At 46.0% G+C, this 15,284-nt stretch overlaps 1 protein-coding gene across 3 annotated transcripts in view; it reads right to left on the bottom strand.

Annotated features, from left to right (window-relative positions):
• Manba (mannosidase beta) overlaps window positions 1-15,284 on the bottom strand; it is a 74,350-nt gene that overhangs the window by 48,213 nt on the left and 10,853 nt on the right. For all 3 annotated transcript variants that reach the window (XM_050155653.1, XM_050155720.1, XM_050155565.1), the window contains exons 2-6: window positions 13,505-13,599; window positions 10,517-10,622; window positions 9,608-9,778; window positions 4,416-4,539; window positions 461-636 (exon numbers count right to left, since the gene is read on the bottom strand). In XM_050155653.1, coding sequence (XP_050011610.1) covers window positions 461-636; window positions 4,416-4,539; window positions 9,608-9,778; window positions 10,517-10,622; window positions 13,505-13,599 — 672 coding nt within the window. The remainder of the gene's footprint in view (window positions 1-460; window positions 637-4,415; window positions 4,540-9,607; window positions 9,779-10,516; window positions 10,623-13,504; window positions 13,600-15,284) is intronic.

The raw sequence follows: 15,284 nt of genomic DNA, 5'->3' as shown, positions 1-15,284 counted from the left end.
CCGATAAATTTAAAAAAAAATAAAATAAAAAAAATAAAAAAAAATTATATGTGAAGTTAAAAATCAAGGCAAAAATGCCATGCGTGGGGGTGTACGCCTGGAAACCTGGAATCTCATCACTTAAGAGAGCCAGAGGCCAGAGGAGAAATGCAAGCTGGAGAGCAGCCTAGGCTACAGGTTGGGTTTTAAGTCAGCCCAAGCTATGATGCAAGACCCTATGTCAAGCAAAACAAACAAAAATTAAGCCAGCCTGGGCTGCTTAGTGAGTTCCACTTTGTGCCACAGTGTACAATCTTGTCTCAAAAAAAAAAAGTCTAAATAAATGAAACCTCTAAAAATGAAAAAGTAGTTAGAAAATACAAGGAGAAAGTAGGTACCCACTCCCCTCGCCCTCTGCCATTTCTGTCCTTGAACAGCCAGCACAGTTACCCAGCATTTCCCCGGAAGTGACATCACTCACCTTGCTAATTTTCACAAGGAGTTTAACCGTTCTTTGCCTCTGCTGAAGTTCAATGTCAAATGTCTGCCGTGTTTGCAGTTTAGGGATGGCTACAGTCACCTGACCCCCAACTGGCTTTGAGCTGACAACGTCAAAAGAAGCCTCTATTTCAACATTCCACTCCCGAGAAGTGTTATCTACAGCACCAAGGAAGAAAAGAACACAAGCTAAGAATCGTTCCTGCACGCCCCAGGATTCGCCAAAAATAGGCAGGAGCAGCGGCTGTCGGTGAGTGATCCCCGAAGCCGCCACAGAGGAAGCTAAGAGGAAACGGTTTTTCATCTGCAGAGTGGAATCTTTTGTTCTAAACAACCGGAACTGTGCATTCTATACCGATTTGTGGTAGCAAGGGAAAATTAAGCAACTGGAGTTCACAAAATTTTAGATGTCCAGTAAGTTTTAGAATATAATCAGAGTACCGTGGAACCCCGTCTAGTCGTCAGAGTGGGACCTGTATCTAGAACTCCCTAGCACATCTCTTCAGGAATCTACAAGTCACCAGCTCCTAAACAAACCTTCGATCCTCAGCTCTCTTGCAGGCAAGATAACTTTTGGAGGCAAGAACAGGAGGCAAGGGCAGCAGGCACCCCAGAATCCAGCACAGCACTCTCCCTCCCAGCCCTACTAAGCCTGGGGTCTTCTGCCCCATTCTCACACTCTAGGTAGGCAAGGCTGGCCTACAGTGTCTATGGGGCTCTCCTTGGGCTGCGGCCTCCATCCTCACTTACACTCTATGCCTGTGCAGAAGGGATGGCAGCTGCTTTTGGCCCTGTGACCTCAGCCAGGAAGGCAGTCCAGAGGAGACAAGGATTGTGGTTCTAAACCATGAGTCATTTCAGGGTTTTCCCCGGGGCCAGCTCATGCATTCACGCAGGTTCTTCAAAGGAAGGAGGGAAATAAAAAGAAGAGAAAGGAAAGGAGGAAGGGAGGGAAGGAGGGAGGGAGGAAGGAAGGACCGACCGACCTTGTGTCCGGCCTGCATAGGAATCCATAGTAATACTAAGCAGACATACCCCCATTCAAAGGGTCAAAAAGGCATTAAGGCTTCTCTCGTGCACGTGCAACACCTTTGACTGAAAAAATCTCTAAAGAAAACTGATGCTGCAACTAAGAGGGAGAGCGTTTGCCTAGGATGTGTGAAGTCTGGTCCAGCATAGAAGATAAGAATTCTCCACCGGTAAATTCCTTAAGCCTCTGGGCTTTGCCTCCCAAGTACTAGGATTAAAGGCAGTGATAGCGCACACCTTTCATTTCACCATTTAGGAGGCAGAGAGAGTGGGATCTCTGTAAGCTCGAGGCCAGCCTGGTCTACACAGCCAGTTCCAGGACAGGCTCCAAAGCTATGAGAAACCCTGTCTCAAAAAAAAAAAAAAAAAAAAAAAAAAAAAAAACAGCAAAAGAATTACAAACAGGCTGGTGAGACAACTCAGTGGTTAGGAGTACTGACTGCTCTTCCCGAGGACTAAGTTTGGATCCCAGCACTCAGATCAGATGAATCACAACCCCTACAATTCCAGTTCTAGGAGACTGGACACCCTCTGGCTTTCAGGGGCACCTGCACACACATGATGCACATAACCTCATGAAGATACACATATATACACAATTTTTAAAATGTTAAAACAAAAAAGGCAAGCATGGAGGTTTGGGCCTTTAATCCCAGCACTCAAGAGGCGGAGGCAGGCAGATCTGTGAGTTTGAAGCCAGAGTGAGTTCAAGACCAACATGGTGTCCACGGTGAGGGCTGGGGCAGCTGGGGCAGATGTGGCAGCTGGGGCAGCTGGGACTGCAATGATGACTTAGTGGGCAAAGTTCTTGCCACCCGGGTGTGAGGACCTGAGTTTGAATTCCTAAGATTCTGGGAAAACCGGGTGCTCTAACATACACCGGTAACCCCTAGTGAGACTGGGCATGGAGACAGGAGACTCCTCAGCGGCTGGCGGCTAGATACCCTGACATACACCGCAGCCGACAAGAGACTGTCTGAAAGAGAATGGGAGGCAATGACTGACACCCAGCGCTGTCTTCCCACCTCCAACTCTGAGCTCCAGTGAGAGAGGGAGGAGGCCAACAGCATCCAGGGCTTAACAACAAAGAAGGAAAGAGAAGCAGGGAGGCAGGAGCTGGTCGGCAATCAGTGATTCACGCTTGTGGTAAGGGGGGTGGTTTATCTCATTGGCAGAAAAGCTGTGCAAAGGCAACTGCCTCGATTGACTTTCTCCTGCTGAGTCCCTCCCTGCCACCTCCCACGCTCCCTCCTGAGCCTTTACTAGAAAATGAGAGGCTAGAGGGAAAAGCAGTCCTGTGCTTTTAAAGACGACATGATGACGCCACTCCGCAATCTCTGAATCACGGGATGTGTAAACTCCAACACCACTCCACGGTCCCCACATCTTGGAGTGCGTCAGCTCAGGCACAACACATTTTCCCAGACTCACACTAGACATACAAGACAGATCAAGCTGCTGTTTTTCAGGAAGCTGCCAACTGCGCTGGCCAGAAGGGCAGGCTCACGGCTGATTAGCACCACCCTGCCCCCTGCTTCACCAACAGGCAGAGCTCCTTGGCTATTGAGAGGAAATCTCAAACTGAAACGGAACTGAACTGAAAGCAAAACCCCAAAGGCAAAATAAGGACAAACCAGCAAGACTGTGGTGTACCTGAGTGACCAGTCGGCGCGCGAGAAGAGAGCCGGCATGCAGAAGATTGCTCCTGCAGCCTAAAATGGATGCCGCTATCTTAGAGGAGCGCGATGGCATTTTAGGGGGAAAGTAATTCAGAAAAGAACAACAAAGAAAATCCAAAGGAACAGATAGATACTGTCAATGGCTGCCTGCCAACCAGACGCTCAGCAGGACTGTCACAGGCTTGCCATGTTTTTACATGACGTTTTCCAAACGAAGTTGCAGTAAAGAGCAGTTGTACACTCTTTACACGTAGGGTCGGTCCATCACGGGCCACGGACGAGCTGAGAGGACAGCCCACTCCTCCACCTCATAGACAGGTCATCTAGAAAGAAGGAGGGGACTGAGGCAGCGCCTCCGTGTGGGCAGCGCAGGGGTGGAGCACCTCTGAGGGGACAGACATGTCTTAAACACGAGACAGAGACCAACAGCCCTGCTCAGCTCAGTAGGTCCTAAAGCAGGCTGCAGAGATGCCTGGTGGGTAAGAGCATTGCTGTATAAACATGAGTTCAGGTCCTAGCATCAACATACAAACTGTAACCCCAGCGCTGCGGGAGCAGGTTGGAGACAGGAGGATGGCCGGAGCTTGCTGGCTATTGCATAGCTCTGGTTTCATGGAGAGACCCTCCCATCTCAAGTGAGTTAGTAGGGAGAGAGAGAGAGGGAGGGAGGGAGGGAAAGAGAGAGAGGGAGGAACCTCTGCATCACATACATATTCTCATACCATAGACATACATAAAAGACATTTAGACACAAATAAATACATATTATAAATACAAAATTAAGACCAAGTAAGTGTGAAAACAAGGAAACTGACCATGGAAAAGCAGCTCTGAGAATGCCTCAGTCCTAGCATGGGTTGGAGTTGGTGGTGGGAAAGGGTGGCAAGGGCAGGGGGAACTCTCAAGTCTGAGGCAGCTTGGGCGACAGAGGGAGCTCGAACAAACCAACCCATCTTCCCTCCCTCCTTCCTGTCCTTTCCTGTCTCCCCCCCCCAAAAAAAAAATCTAACGAGTATCCCCCGACAGACTTGGTTTATACTGTAAATTTCACAACAAACCATTTGTATCTATTTCGCACTAGATATTATTGTATTTATTTATACAATGGGCTTGCTGCATTATTTTAAGATGTCTCTGAAAAATATACCCATATCCCAAATTATAAACACAATTTGTGTAATAAGAGAAGACTAAAGAAATAAAATGAGGAAATCACAATTCTTGGCTTACCATAGATTGGCAAAAACGTTAGGTAATCCAGCTGACTGATGTTGTAGGCTTCAATTCTAACGTCTTTCCAGATTCCCTGAGAGGGAAAGGCAGGTCCCCAGTCCCAACTGAAGGAGCATTGTTCCTGTAATTTCAAGGGAAGAAAAAGAGGTACGTTCTGGTTACTTAAAAAATTAAACACTGGAAAACTCTTTTCCAGAGGAGTGGTCAGTAAGAGCTGACTGTAAGACACGCGTGTATGGAAATGTCATGGCGTATGCTAAACAAAAGACTTAGTAAGAAAGGAAAGATTCTGTCTTTGAAATATTATATACACATTCAAATATAAGTTTACTAAGGACACCATAGCAAAACACCGGGGCTGGACAGGGGCTCTTCTGGGCTTTTTCTCCTCCCACCCCTCCCATCTCCTTTGGCTGCCCAAATCTCCTTACTCCAAACACCTCGTTTAACTTATTCACCGTAATAATGATGACTCCAAATACAGTTACATTCTGAAATACTTGAGTAGAGGGGGTGTTACAACTTCAATATTTAGTAAGTTTGGGGCACACAGATCATCCCCTGACTTTGTGTAGTGTGGTGTGTGTGTGTGTGTGTGTGTGTGTATGCACATGAGTGTGAGCACACAAGCTCACAAATCTCCCTTCTGGTGCTCGTGCCCTCCAGTGCACCCCTCTCTTGCTCATGTGCCAGATACAGAGAACCACTTCCTGTGAACAGAAAATAGCAGAGGTGATGTCATTTCCAAAATTAGATTAGAGAAGACTGGCCCTTCTGTTTTGGACCCGGTCCCATGCTCTCTTTGGGCCAAGAGGGAAGCCAGCTGCTATGTCCTGAAGCAACGCTGTGGGAGGCCACACGAGAGATCTGGGAACAAGATCTGAAACCTCTTGACAGCCAGGGTAAGCTCAGAACTCATCGGCCCCAGTCGGACGCAGGGTGATGGCTTGATTAAAAGCCTCTGAGCTCAGGTGCCCGGCCAAGGTTCCCAACTGATAGAACAAGTGTAGTTTAGGCTGAGAAATGCTGGTTTAGTTTGCTATACATTATTATTATTATTATTTGCTATACTGATTATTATTATAATAACCAAAATATCAACCTAAGTGCCAGAGTAGATTTATGAAAATCACAAAATCTAGTTATAAACTATTTTACATTCATTCTTCAAAAGCATATTACTAAATAAGAAGGAGAACCCAAAGAAAAACATATAGGCATCTGCCTGAATATTAACCTTCATCAGGCGATGAAAAGAGACAGAGACAGAGACCCACATTGGAGCACTGGACTGAAATCTCAAGGTCCAAATCAGGAGCAGAAGGAGAGAGAGCACGAGCAAGGAACTCAGGACCGCGAGGGGTGCACCCACACACTGAGACAATGGGGATGTTCTATTGGGAACTCACCAAGGCCAGTTGGCCTGGGTCTGAAAAAGCCTGGGTTAAAACTGGTCTCACTGAACATAGCGGACAATGAGGGCTACTGAGACCTCAAGAACAATGGCAATGGGTTTTTTAGCCTACTGCACGTATTGGCTTTGTGGGAGCCTAGGCAGTTTGGATGCTTGCCTTACGAGACCTGGATGGAGGAGGGTGGTCCTTGGACTTCCCACAGGGCAGAGAACCCTGATTTTTCTTTGGGCTGACAAGTGAGGGGGACTTGATTGGGGGAGGGGGAGGGAAAGGGGAGGCGGTGGTGGGGAAGAGACAGAAATCTTTAATAAATTTAAAAAAAGCATATTATATCAGAACAACATTATTTTATTTTGCTTTTTGCTTTTCAGGTGTCACTATGGAGCCCAGGGTTTGCCCTAATCCTGTGCTTTTCCTGGATGGGCCTGAGAGTGCCCGGACAACAAGCCACCTCCCCCAACCAAATGCTATTACTCTCTGAAGTTCTCCAGCATACTGCTGTGCCTCACCACTGTATTAAACAAAACAGTGTGTGTAAGAAGTGAGAGGCGTCATTAAAAGATAAATATTAACACCTTTAAGGAACACAACTAAAAAACAAAACGCAGAAACAAAACTAGCCTTAGCCCCTACCTCATTAAGTCTGAACTCAGCAGTCCTTGTTTGAGAATACCAGGCACAAAGGCAATTACTTCAGACTTCAGACCCTGACTGAAGGCTACCTGTCGGGGAGATCTAATCTTATCCACCAGGCTACGGCTACCTGTCGGGGAGATCTAATCTTATCCACCGGCTACCTGTCCTAGAGCCAGGACACTAAAAAAATCCCAATTACGACCTTACAAAGGTTCAGATTCAAATAGCAGGAGATGATTCTGTTAAGATAACTTCTATGGAATTCCAGTGATAAGAAAGGAATTAGGGAAAGAGACCGCCTGGGGGCAGAGGGACACCAGGAATAGGCAGGGTGCACAGGGAGAGCTGCGGGGGGAGCGGAACACTGAGAACAAAGCAGACAGCCATGCTGGTGTGAACTGCCGTAATGAAATCTAAAAACTTAACTTAAAAATCATAAATATATATATTTCAGATATAGATAGATATACATACATATTCCTCACAAGCAGAAACTTTTATTTGTTAAGAGAAAAAAAACTTCTCAAAATAATAAAATCCCTGACACTAAGAGCTCAGCTTTGAAAGTGAGCCCTAAATAGGTGCCTGAGCTTGGGGGATGAAGGTGTCTGTATGCAGAGGATCTGGCCACACTACTCTCTTAAAGTTTTCTTTTCTTCACTCTGTATTTATATCAGAGAAAGATAAATGTGCTTCTACTACAGAAAACAAACAAACAAAAAAAAAAAAACCCAGGTAACAATGTGGCTCCCATCCCTCATATAAGAAGCTTCTCTTTGCAACAGATGAGACCTCCCAGACAACCGCACGAGTCAGACACAGAAACCAGCTGACTAGTGTTCCCTATGGTTCCCAGTCACAGAAACACATCTACAGTACAGACCCTGCCCCTGAGACTAAGGGACAACTGAGGAAGGGGGGGAAGAAAAATTGGAGGGTCCAGTTCATCCTCAAGTCTGCAGGGACCAGACCCCAGAAACCTCGGCAGTGACAATATGGCTTCCTAAACAAATCCCGTACCATGAAAAGACCTATAGATGTGAAAGGGTTGGTTTTCACAGGGTCCTGCCCCTCGGGTTATGAGTGACTGCTGACTGAGAGAGAGAATTCGTCTTCCCCGGGAATGAGATCCCTAATTGGCTGAACACAGTCCCAGCAGGAGGAGGTGGGGTGAAGACAGAGCTCAGAGCTCTCTGGACATTAATTAGCTGACTGCTGGTGCAGAGCTGTTGCAAGATAAAATGATAAACGACTTAAAAATATAGCTAGTCTCCTGAGGCTCTACCCCACGACGTAGGAACTCAGAGCTCCTTGTTTCTGTTTTAAGTCAAGGATTGCTGTGGTCATTTTGTCTGAAAGACCTTGCCAGCCAGCTGCTCTGTGTAGAATTAATAAAGGAAGGCGGATGGAGTTGGGGGGATGCCAGTTAGGCAACCAGGGCAGCGTGCTATGCAAGAAACAACTGGACCCGGATTCAAAAAATAAAGACTGTATTGGATAATGGCAGGAACTAGAACGTAGGACCTCACTGGAGTGAAGAGACCACTGATGCGTGCCCTGGAGGGCACCTACCTCGGTCACTCCCTCACCCTCCCTCTGCCAGACACTTGAAGGAAGCAGCTTCGTTCCACACCCCCTTCTACAACGGTGTTCTGCCTCTCCACAGGTGCAGAGCCAGAGAGCGCAGACGGGCATCTTCAGAACTGAGGACCAAAAGAAATGCTCCCCGAAACCTGTTTATCTCAATCTGTTGCCGCGGTGATGAAAACCGACAGGATGGTAAAGGGGAGCTGAAAAGATGGAGGCCGCCGTCTGTGCTGGACAGAGGAGGAAGTAGAGACAAGAGACGCTTTATGTTGACGGGAGAAGTAGAAGGGTCAAAGAGCTGATGAAGATGATTAACGTTTTCTTCTTAAAAATTAAATGTCTCTGAGAACTCTGGAAGCAGAGGCAAGAGGATCTCTGTGAGTTCAAAGCCAGCCTGTACCACATAATGAGTTCTAGGCTAGCTAAGGCTACATAGTAAGACACTGTCTCCAAAAACAAAAACAAAACAAAACAAAAACCAGGAAAAAAAACCTAAAGGTTACACATAATTTTAATATAATAATCACACATTAGTATAAATCCAAGTCCTGTAGAACAGACTAAACCTCAAAGAAAAATCATCTGGCCGGGCCGTGGTGACGCACGCCTTTAAACCCAGCACTCGGGAGGCAGAGGCAGGCGGATCTCTGTGAGTTCGAGGCCAGCCTGGTCTACAAGAGCTAGTTCCAGGACAGGAACCAAAAGCTACAGAGAAACTCTGTCTCGAAAAATAAAAAAAAGAAAAAAAAAAGAAAAATCATCTGTGGGTTATACCTTTATATTCTATTTTGTAAGATCCTAGCAGTAAAATACAAGAACGTCTCAGAATATTTATTTCTTGCAAACAGGTTGCTAGTCACGAGAATCACTAGTAAGTTCTCACATCTGGTAATAATTTTGATAAATATAAACGTTAAATAATTCATAGAGGTGGGAATGTAGCTCAGAGGGTAGAGCTAGCTCAGGGCTCTGCCTAACACGCACAGCGGTTTCCTCCCCGGTGTCTGGTAAAAACAGACAAGGCTGTACACAATTGTAAACTCAGCACGCAGCAGAGCGAGGGGGAGGATCAGAAGGTAGAGGTCATCCTCGGCTTCACAATAAGCTTGAACCTGCACGGGGCTAGATGAGTCCCTGCCTGAAATGATAACACAGTCATTATAAAGTTCTCTTATCAGCCAGCCATGGGGATCATGCCAGTAGCCCAAGATGTGGGAGGCCGAAGTAGGTGAATTGTCTCTTTCAGCACCATAGTAAGTTCTAGGCCAACCTAGAATACAATATCAAGTTCTGTGATCCACTGTGTGTGTGTGTGTGTGTGTGTGTGTGTGTGTGTGTGTGTGTGTGTGTAAACTTAATTCTGAAACATACTTCAGGGAGAAAACCTAGAAGCATAAATATTCACCACAAAAACTCAGAAAATCTTTTTTTCAAATCTTCAAGTCAGACTGAGGGATTAGGAGACTGAGAACTTTCCAGACTCCTCTGAAAGGAATCAAGTAAGCGCTCACACACTAGCCGCAGAGCCCATACATCTGAAAGAGCATTTACCTTTCGGATAAAGTTGACATGGCATTCACCTTTCTGCTCCTTTGGGGGGCAGTTTGGTGGTACGGAGTAGTTAGCGTGAGCTTTGCTCTGACGCTCAGCATATTGCACTGCTGACTGGAAGCGCAGCTGTAAGGAGTTCACGTCTCTGACCACACCGGTGATGTCAAAGCTCTGAGGAAGGAGAAAATACACAAATCCATGCAGAGGATCTAGTCTTGTGTGTAAAAATTTAGATAAAGGCAGACTACATGAGAGATGCACGCGATAACCAAATCTAGAGCTGGTTTCATTAACAGAAAGCCTCCCTCTGAAATAGAATTTAGTAGCCCAGCTTTAGTGATAATTCTACTCTCCTGGCCGAGTGTAGGCTTCTCGGAGTCCCCTGTTTTTACTGCCAGAATTATGGTCCCAGAGAAATATGCAGAGCCGAAAGTATCTTTAGCCCTGAACTATTCGTGGCCTTGAGCTGCCAGGGATTCCTAGACCCAACTCTCTGGAATGCATAGTGTGTGTGTGTGTGTGTGTGTGTGTGTCTAAGTCATAAGTTATTTTTGCTTTTCCCTTGAAACAGAGGGAAAATAAGTATACAATTTCAGAGAGAAAAAAATCCTTTTGAAATGGTCTTTCAGTGGTGATTTCCCATTAAATGCTGGATGGCCAGACCACACCGCTGTGGACCCCGAAGCTGTAATTTACTTCCTCAGGGTCTGCAGATCCACCACGGGGTTTGCATTGTTGTCTCTCTCATCCTACAAACAGGGCACCTGAGAAGCACGCTAACTTACTCAGTGTTTCAAAGGCTTCGTCCTTGACCCATGGTCAATTATGTGACCAGCCTTCCCTCTTCCCTCTTCCCAGGACCACAGAGACACCCCATGTCCCTTTCATCTGGAATCACCATGTACTTACATATCCAGTGAACATGTTGTCTGTCTTCCCGAGAGTGACATTATTGAACAGGATTTGTGCAACTGTATCAACTCCTTCGAAAATCAACCTTACTTTCTGCCATTCACTAAGAAACAACAGAAGACTTTAGCAACATGATGTATGAAACATTAATTTAATTAAGTCTCTTTGTAACCAGTTAAGAACTAGCAAAGTAAATATTTCACAGGAAAATATACACCTTGAGCCGGCGGCTCCCGTCAGATTTCAGGAGTCTGGGTTGGACAGATCTGTAATTTCTTTGAACAATCCGACTCATTTTTTTTCCCCCATGATGTGTCAAATCATTGTAATAAAATCAAGAGCACAGTTATAATTTCCAAATGAGTTGACTTTCCCAGCTACTGCAGAGTGCTTAGGTTACACAAAAGATATCCGTCAAAGCCATTGCATTTGCTTTCACGATCCAAGGGAACACATTAACCACCACCTTGTATCTGTGAGTGAGGATGCTGTGGCCATTACTCTGCTGGGGAGCTAAGAAGGAGAAGTTGGAGAAGTCGTGGGTCCACGACAGGGCCAGCAGCTGTACAGGCCACGCCACCGCCACCAGCAACTTCCACAGGCACGCAGAGCAGCTGGGCCTTACTGATGAAACAAAGGAACAGACTTCCTATTCCTGAGGAAAGAGTATCACTAGTGGAGAAGAAAATGTAATCTTTCCTCACACGAGCAGAGACTGAAAGGCAAACGCAGGACCCAGGATTATGCAGCTTCTGGGCAAAGTGGGAAACCGGAAAACAAGGAGGGGCTCTACGAAGAGAAACGTCAGGAAGATGCTAACAAACACAGAAATTGTGGAGCAAACATAAGGCAAGGGAGAGAAGGAGGAGGAGGCCAAACCACAACCCTGGCACAAACGCGGGAGAGGGGCCTCCGTGTTGCATAAAGAAGACCAATGTGGGGTGGAAAGCGAGTTCCAATAGTGCAAGTCAGCTGCTGGATACGGAATGCGTGACGTTCAAAGTGAAAATGGAACTTTGTCTTTTTTTTTTTTTCCAGACAGAGTCTCAGGGAGTCCAGAGCGACCTGGAACTAACTATGTAATGGAGGACAGGATTTTTTTGTTGTTGTTGTTTTGTTTGTTTGTTTGTTTTTGTTTTTTCGAGACAGGGTTTCTCTGTAGCTTTGGAGCCTGTCCTGGAACTCCCTTTGTAGACCAGGCTGGCCTCGAACTCACAGAGATCCGCCTGCCTCTGCCTCCCGAGTGCTGGGATTACAGGCGTGCGCCACCACCACCCGGCAGGACAGGATTCTTGTGAGAAATATTTTAAGCATTATCTGGAAATAGAAGCATGGCACACAGTAGCTCCATGATATTGGTCATAATATTCTAGCTTGTTTGTCAGCTCCGGGCATTATGCACACTAGGCAAGCTCTCTACCCCAGCCTGTGGCTTTAGAGTTTTAAAGAGAGAATAAGTAACAACAAAAAATGCCATATGTGAGATAGTTTTTAAAAATTAGTAATAATGGTGGCCACTATACTTGCTTACATTCTGCTTCAACTAGAAATGCTTGCTTAAAATAACAGACCATTACCAAAAATAATAGTTGTAATTTTCTTCATGGCCCCATGATGTAGTATAAGGTCGAGGTCATAGTATCAGTGGCTCTTTCACACTACACAGAAAACAATACTGCATCTCTGATCTTACTTACTAGCAGTACTATAGAGCCAGGGATGTAATGTAATGTGTAAGACTCTGGATCCAATGATCATCCCTACACATTCACACGAACAGCGGTGGTGAGGGAGGCCATGGAGATACCTTAGTACTGTAGTGCCTGCCTGTACTATGTGACAGTAGGGTACAACTCCTGGATTGCAGAGCCTGCACTACAGGATCATTTGTGAGCCTATGGCAAGGGCCTAGAGATTTAAACACACAAAGACACAGACAGAGACACGGGTCATCCTTGAAACAGGAATGCCCTAAGAATGCCATCTTTATTGTGTACCAGGGCCGCTTTTATAGGGATCCTTAACTCCTAGCCATGCCCCAGCCAAACGCACCAGAAACCACTCTCCTGCCATCAGGAACTCCTGAAGGTCTTGTGCTCAGAGCAGCTGCAGGCACTCAGATCAGGGGAAAACAAGTTGTTTACAAGAAATTCAGGATCCGGGGTCTCACCGCTCCCAACAAGTATGGTAAAGTTCTGGCCATGAAAACATAAGAATCTGAGTGCAATCCTCAGACCCACATAAAAGGTGGGCACAGCAGCACTGGCCTGTACCTGCCGCTCTGGGGAGGCAGAGACAGGAGGATTCTTGCAGCTCATTGGCCAGTCCAGCCAAACTGGAGTGCTCAAGACTCAGAGAAAGACCCTGTCGCAAAAACCAAAGTGGAAAGGAATTGATGACGACAGCGGGCAGCTACCTTTGGCCTTAAACATATGCACACACATGTGCATGTTCCACACATACACACACACAAAGAAAAACTTCATAAAAATATTACCAATTAATACAATCTCCTAGCTACTGGGGAGGTGGAGAGGAGGAAATGGAAGTAAAGACCTGACAGGGTTTAGGTGACTCCAGCATACCCACTGGAGAAATTATCCCCTAAGACACGCTGATAACCAGTGCCACCGTCCTCCCCTAGGAAACAATATTCTGTCTGTGTGTATGTCTGCAGGCCAGAAGAGGGCACCTGACCTCATTACAGATGGTTGTGAGCCACCATGTGGTTGCTAGGAATTGAACTCAGGACCTACAGAAGAGCAGGCAATGCTCTTAACCCCTGAGCCATCTCTCCAGCCCTCCCCTAGAAAAGAAAACATGACTGCATAGTCACTTCAATGACACAATGGTCTAATCTGCTTGAACTCTGATACACAACCTGAGCAGACAAATCTCAGAAAAGGAAATAAAAGAAAATCTCAGGTAACAATATAATCTCTACAGAGGGAATAAATGATATAGAGCATGCAAACATATACACACCTGACATTAAAGGGGATTTTAAAGTCCGTGCTGTAGGTCCAGTTGTCTAAGGAAATCCACCTGTAGCGAAGGTCATTAAACCTGTAGTAAGGATCCTGGTGGTACAAGAGAAACATTAAGATCACTAGATATGCTAAAAATGAACAGATAAAATAGAAAACAAACAAAGGCTCTTGATAACCTAAAAATTAATGACCGCTTGGCCTAGGTGTATAAAAAAGTAAGTCAGGTCATTAACACTAAGAATTTGGGCCATAGATCAGGCTAGCCAGTGGTGGGATGCTTGTCTAACATGTACAAGGACCCGAGTATGGTGCCCAGCACTGTTAAACACCCAGAAAGTGGGAGAAAATAATTTCCAGAACTATATCGGAAATTAGAGAGATCTGGGATACAAATAATATGATCATCATCAAAGAACATGTCTAGAGACAGGTGCTGGCTCTCTTTCTATGCTGGCTCTCTTTGTATTGGTTTGTTTTTTTGTTTGTTTTTTTTAAAAGATTTATTTATTTATTATGTATACAACATTCTGCCTCGATGTATGCCCGCACGCCAGAGGAGAGCGCCAGATCTCAGTACAGATGGTTGTGAGCCACCATGTGGTTGCTGGGAATTGAACTCAGGACCTCTGGAAGAGCAGCCAGTGCTCTTAACCTCTGAGCCATCTCTCCAGCCCCCTATCGGTTGGTTTTTATTTTATACGTGTGTGTGCTCATCCATGCACCACAACACGTAGGTAGAGGTCAGAGGACACCGTGGGAGAGTCAGTTCTCTACCTCCACCATGTGGGTCCCAAGGACTGAACTCAGCCATCAAGCTTGGTAGAGAGCACCTTTATCCACTGAACTGTCTCAATGGCCCCACGCCCCTTTGTAAACCAAGCACAGAACCTCCACAGTATTGCTAGCAAATGAAAACCAGAAGCCTTGGCACACACGGCCTTCCTCTCTCACGGCCCAGTTCTTCCGTCATTGCTGCCACTACCCACGATGGCCTCCAGGGGGAGCCCATCTCCTCCACTGCCCGACGTTCAGCAAAACTCTCATTCCGTGGAGACCTTAAGCATTTCCAAATTCCTTTTCGCCCTGCTTTCCCAAGAGAGCACGGAAAAGGCCTGGGTGTGGTACCCTCACTGCCAAACTCAAAAGATTCAGCTTTCTCGTAGCATCCGTGTGAGCCGTCTGCAACACGTGCTCGAGTCTGTGTGGCAGCCAGCCTACAAGGGCCATGTGCTGATAACTAAAGGTTGTGGAAATGGCTTGTTGCAAAGGTTTGAAGATCTCAATTTGATTTCCCAGCAGGCCCACACAAGCTGAATAAAGGGACTGGAGAGATGGTCCAACAGTTAAAAGCACTTGTTACTTTACCAGAGGATCAGGATTTGATTCCCAGCCCTCAAATAGTGGCTCACAACCATCTGTAACTCCATTTCCAAGGGATTCTGAACTCCCTGGGCACCGGGCACACATTTGGTGCACAGGCAGGCATATAGGCAAAACACTCATACACACAGAATAAAAATTTTAAATCTAATGATTTTTTTAAAAGGACAAGGAGTCAAACTTCACATGGGCTACTGCCATAGCAGATGGCACAGTCACAGTCTGCCTGCCTATCATACAAGGAAAAGCTATTTATAGAAACCTATAATCTAGTGGGGGGGCACTTTGTCCCCTACATTTGGGAAGCAGAGACAAGAATATCTCTGGGGTCTACAAAAGTGTGTTCCAGGAAAGCCAGGCCTGTTACACAGAGAAACTTTGTCGGGGGGGGGGGG

This window comes from Alexandromys fortis, unplaced genomic scaffold (assembly GCF_014885135.2).
Source record: "Alexandromys fortis isolate MF-2015 unplaced genomic scaffold, M_Fortis_MF-2015_v1.1 scaffold_19, whole genome shotgun sequence".
NCBI classification, from domain to species: domain Eukaryota; kingdom Metazoa; phylum Chordata; class Mammalia; order Rodentia; family Cricetidae; genus Alexandromys; species Alexandromys fortis.
This window is presented reverse-complemented; position numbering and strand designations above follow the sequence as displayed.